We start from the raw sequence: 5,566 nt of genomic DNA, 5'->3' as shown, positions 1-5,566 counted from the left end.
TGGGACAATACTAACCATCAGAAAGTGGACACTATGGATGGAAGCGCTCAGTGCACACTAGCAGTGTACTGACGGAAGTATGCGGTTTGAGACACAGCCTAAGTCTCTCTCTCTCTCCATTCCCTGGCCTTTCCTCCCTCCTCTGTCCTTACAGACCATAAAGGCCACCTCCCCTCTTGGAGACCCCAGGGTGACCTACAACCTGGAGGAAGGCCAGGTACCCGAGACCAACATGCCTGTGCGCTTCTAACCTGAAGCCCAACCGTGGCGACGGCTCCAGCGTCCATTCTGGTGGCGGAGCCGTTGGACTACGAGAGCACGCGCTTCTTCATCCTGCGTGTGCGTGCCCAGAACGTGGCGGCAGTGCCCCTGGCGTCTTTCGCCACCGTCTACGTCAACCTCACAGGTGAGATGCACAGCAGCTGAACTCCTTCCATATAAGATCTCCATCTTGTACCCCTTTCTCTGCTGCCTAGGTTATGCCTACATTTTTATTTTAAAGTACATTTTGGGGACTTTTGCCATTCATGCGGATACAACAATTGAAGGGAACAAATGGGAGAGAGAGATGAGGGTGGGATTGGGAAATGGCCTCCAGTGGGAATAGCATGGGAATGTGGGATTCGCAGTGGGAATCACAGTGGGAATCGTGGACCTGTATGTGGTTGGGATGCTGCTCCTCGCACCTCATCCACCCCACCCCCACACTACCTCCATTATTCTCTTACCATCCCCTATTCATCCCCTATTCTCTCTCTGAGGTCCTCTCTTCTCTTCTATTCTCTGTCCTCAGCAGAGTTCACCTCCACTCTTTTCCTTTCCTCTGGTTCCAGAGAGTGCCAGCTGCTCTCTGGAGGGTCTACCTCCCTCGTCTCAACTGTGATCTCTTCTCTTTCATCTCTCCTCCTGTCCCACTTTCTTCTTCTTCTGTTCTGCTCTGCTCTCTTCTCCTCTCACCCCTTCCACTCCACTCTTTGCTCTCCAACTCTCTTCTTTCATCTGGTCTGCACTTGTTTCTTTTGGCCATTGCACGTATCTCTCACATACTGAATCATTTCCTCTCCTCTTCCTCCTCCTCTTGAGCCCTCCTCACCTTCTCTGTCTTCTTAACACCTCCATCCCCTCCCTTTCCCTCATCTTCCCTCTCCTCATCTCCTCTTTCCTCCTCTCCTCCCTCTCCTCTCCATTCCTCCCCTCCTCTCCTCCCCTCTCCTCCCATCCTCTGTTCTCCATTCCTCCCCTCCTCTCCCCTCTCCATTCCTCCCCTCCTCTCCTCTCCATTCCTCCCCTCCTCTCCTCCCCTCTCCTCCCATCCTCTGTTCTCCATTCCTCCCCTCCTCTCCTCTTCTCTCCTCTCCATTCCTCCCCTCCTCTCCTCTCCTCTCCTCTCCTCTCCTCTCCATTCCTCTCCTCCCCTCCCCTCTCCTCCCCTCCTCTCCTCTCCATTCCTCTCCTCCCCTCTCCTCTCCGTTCCTCCCCTCCTCTCCTCTCCATTCCTCTCCTCCCCTCCCCTCTCCTCCCCCTCCTTTCCTCTCTTTTAATCTTCTCCTCTGTCCCCCTTTCCTCCCTCTCTCCATCTCCTTGGGCTTTACCTTTGCTTCACTCACTCACTCAGAACCCTGGCAGGATCTCAGACTGTTGTTTTCTCCATGGTTGCTGTTGCTCTTGTTGTTTGCAAAAACATACACAAAAAGCACACAAACAAGCTTAAAAAGCTTGGACACTTCCAGCTCTGAGCTGCAGCAGGCTCACCTAATCCACCAGTCGGAGGTGGCGGCGATGATGGTGGGTATTTGGTGTTTTGTGTTTGCGAGACCTGACAGCAGTCCAAGCCCTCCCACCCTTGTCTTTCTAGCTGGGTTAGAAATCAAGGCGGCGCTGACATGTCGGCTAGACTTTTCCCAGCATCTCTTTGTTTTTTTTGTGTGTGTGTGTGGTTGGTGTCTTGTCAGACATGTGCGTGTGTGTGTGTGTGTGTGTGTGCGTGCATGCAAATGTGTGTGCGTGTGTTTGTGTTTTGATAGATGTATGTGTGTATGTGTGTGTGTGTGTGTGTGGTTGTTTTGTCTGACAAGTGTGAGTCTTTGTGTGTTATGTGTGCATGGTGTTTTGTCTGACGGGTGTGTGGTTTGAGGTAAGGTGGAGTGGGGTGCGCGTGTGTGCGCATAGTGTTTTGTCGCACATGTGTGTGATGGGTAGGGTGGAGTGGTGTGTGTGTGTGTGTGCATGTGTGTGTGTGTGTGTGTGTGTGTGTGTGTGTGTATGTGTGTGTACGAGAGCAACCAAAGCGGGGGGTGGTGAGAGCAGAGGCGAAACAGAGTGCTGCCGAGCAGGTTGGAGGAACGGTTCTCTCTCTCTCCACACGCATGCACACACAAACACACACACACACACACACACACACACACACACACACACACACACACACACGCACACATACATACACACAAACACTTGAGACGCAGCACCAGCATTAATTAAGGGGCGCGAGGAGATTGAAGCGTAATGAAAGGGAAGACAAAAGGCCCTGGGAAGCTCGTTACCGGCGCACTGTAATCAGCGGGCCGCTGGGAGCCGGCGGGCCACCTCCCCAAACGCACTCGCTCAACCCCCGGACCAAAGCAATCTCTCCATTTTTTCACCTTCTTCTTTCCCCTCTTCTTTCTCTTCTCTCGTCCGGTAGAAGCCCTCTTCATCGCGAATCCACATGCGCGCTTGTTATTCATGATTCACTGCAGGGCGGTGTGCATCAGGGGAAGGGGGGGGGGGGGGGGGGGGTTTTTGAAATGATGCCTCTTTTGATTTGTATCCTGATTTGAATTATGCTCAGTGCTTAATTGTGATCCATTGTTCTGGCCCTGAATTAGGCTGTTTTGTCTCCCACCACTCCCTCCCACTGTCTCCTCTCTGGTTTTCTTCTCTTCATCATGAAATCCCTCTTTACCTCTCCCATGCTCTTTTTTAATGATCTCTCTCTTTCTATTTCTCTCTCTCTCTGTCTCTCTCTGCTTCCCACCCCCTCAATATTGACATTTAACACTTTTATTTCTCTCTCTTTCTCTCTCTATCCATCTCTCTGTCTCTCTCTCCACAGATGTGAATGACAACGTGCCTTTCTTCATGTCCTCCACGTATGAGGCCCACGGTGCCAGAGGGGGCAGAGATTGGGACGTCTGTTGTCCAGGTGTCCGCCTCAGACCTGGACTCTGGACTGCACGGCCAGGTGAGGCTCTCAAATCAACCCCCAGTGGAGCTTTGCTCAGGGATTCAGGTTAAATATGTATGTGCTAAATAAATATATACTAGTATACTATATATTACAATATACTAATAGAATTATGTTACCCAAAATCATCTTTGGTTCTAAAAACTCAAATGTATATTTTTTAAAGAGCTCTTGATTAATTAGTCTTAGACTTGATTTAACAAATAAAAGAAAGCAGTTGGAAGGTTTCTTGTGACAAGGTAGTATTTTCTTGCCCTTTTCGCCTTAGTGCTTGCTTTAGGGGGATGAAGGCTCAAGCTCAAGTTGAGCCCTGTAAAGCACCTTGAGACGTATCCTTATGTTATGGCTCTATTTAGAGAACACTGAATTGAGTTGAGCCCATGTGAGGCCAAACCCATTTGTCCATCCACCCCATCATTTTCTTCATTAAACACTGCAGGTGTTCCTATTGAAGATACTAAATGCCAGGGGATTAATGTAGCGCTCCGATTTTGACGACTAACCGCATTCCATTATGACTAAGTATGTAGTGGAGGCTAAACGCAAGTAAACACAGTTTATCCACCTCTGAAATGTTGGAAATAGAGTTTAACCACCTCTCAAAGGTCAGTTTATTCACCAATTGCAACTTTTAACATTCAAAAATCACACTGTATTGTCCACATTCACAATATCAACACCCATCAACACTCTAGGAATCATTTAATACCACTGGTATTGTTATAAACATTGGACAATAACCTCCACCATCATCAAACATGTTCTGAATCCCTTTTTTAAAAATCCTATACCACATGGCCCAGTCAACCTTACCGTGATCACAGAATTCAGTGTACTCACCTCTTATTTTACCATTACACTGATTATGACACCCAAATGGAAGCTCAATAAATGTTTTTCGCTGTAAGTGTGGAAGGGTTATAAGTGGCCTGTTGTGTCTGCTCTTCTGCGCAGGTGAACTATGTCATCCTAAAGGACCAGAGCGGCGACTCTCAGTACTTTAGCATTAACTCCTACACGGGGGTGATCCACACACGTGCGACCTTTGACCGCGAGCAGAAGGGCTCCTACCTCATTGAGGTGCAGTCGCAGGATGGCTCCGAGTCAGCCCGGCCTGGGCAGCACGGACAGCCCAACACAGGTGTGTGAGCAAGACCAACGCACATACAAACACACACACACACACACACACACACACATACACACCTGTGTTTCTTTAATGAAAAGCCTGTTTATAATGCAGTCACCTAACCTAATCACCTATTGTAAGCTAAGTTTGATAAACAGTGGAAGAAACAGTAAGCCTCTCCATTGACAAATTCTGTCACCAACATTTGCATGCACGCACACACACACACACACACACACACACACACAGACACTATTACACACTATCACACATATGGAGTCATTCAGAGTATTCAAATCCATTCCCCTTCTTCCCACCCCACCCCATCCCATCACACACACACACACACACGCATACACAAATATACACACACACACACAAATATGCACAAAACACCTGCAGCAGCTCTGCTGATTATTATTTCCCTGCTAAGCGATGAGAGAGGATGAAGCCAGCTGGCGGGGTTGAACTTCATCCATTAAGACATGCCTGACTCACTCCAAATGCTGATATAATGACACTTCTGCTTCCGTGACAACGGCAACCTGCGCACACCAACGAGTCACGTCAAGAGGCAAGACGAGTGCTTCACCTTTTGTTGTCCTAGATTAGATAAAGAGACACAACTCCAGACACTTGAAATGATGGGCAACATGTCACTGGTACGCATGTGCACTGAGCAAATTACCTTCACAAACCCCCCCCCCCCCCCCCCCCCCCCCCCCAGTGCTTGAAATGACTTTGTGTCTTTCTTTGCTCTTCCTGCACTAAGTCACCATTAAAGGGACACCAGGCAACGTTTTCGTGTTAATTAATCCTCTTCGTAAGTCGGTATATGGTTAAATGACTCATTACAGGGCGAATGAAGACTCTCGCCCGCTCCTACTCCCTGTAAGAAGAATATCCCACTTGCAAGTTCGGTGTATCCTACCCGCCGACTGAAGCAGGATCAGTTTACATCCTGCATACAGCACAGAGGCAGGCTAACGAAATGCTAGCGATTGTTGCAAACGTGTGTATAATGGCAGAGCCAGCGAAGAAGCAGCGAAAACCCTTGACGAAAGATGCAAAGAAAAGGAAAAGAGCTTCAGACCGAGCGAGGGGGAGTTTCGTCGAGAAAAAGCATCAAGCTTGCCTGGTGTCCCTTTAACAGCAACTGTATGCAGTCCCTCTGGTGCCACTGTTCCACAGTCAGTGCCGCCAGTTCAATG

At 48.9% G+C, this 5,566-nt stretch overlaps 1 protein-coding gene across 1 annotated transcript in view; it reads left to right on the top strand.

Annotated features, from left to right (window-relative positions):
- Nucleotides 1-264: 264 nt before the first annotated feature.
- The window catches only part of si:dkey-22o22.2 (neural-cadherin), a 34,392-nt gene continuing 29,090 nt past the window's right edge, over nucleotides 265-5,566 (top strand). Inside the window, exons 1-3 of the mRNA XM_042105732.1 lie at nucleotides 265-406; nucleotides 3,095-3,223; nucleotides 4,181-4,367. Of these exons, the coding sequence (XP_041961666.1) occupies nucleotides 3,101-3,223; nucleotides 4,181-4,367 (310 nt within the window). The 5' untranslated portion in view covers nucleotides 265-406; nucleotides 3,095-3,100. The remainder of the gene's footprint in view (nucleotides 407-3,094; nucleotides 3,224-4,180; nucleotides 4,368-5,566) is intronic.

Source organism: Alosa sapidissima, chromosome 10 (genome assembly GCF_018492685.1).
Source record: "Alosa sapidissima isolate fAloSap1 chromosome 10, fAloSap1.pri, whole genome shotgun sequence".
NCBI classification, from domain to species: Eukaryota; Metazoa; Chordata; class Actinopteri; order Clupeiformes; family Clupeidae; genus Alosa; species Alosa sapidissima.
Note: the sequence above shows the minus strand (reverse complement) of the source record. Positions and strands in the feature narration are given on the sequence as shown.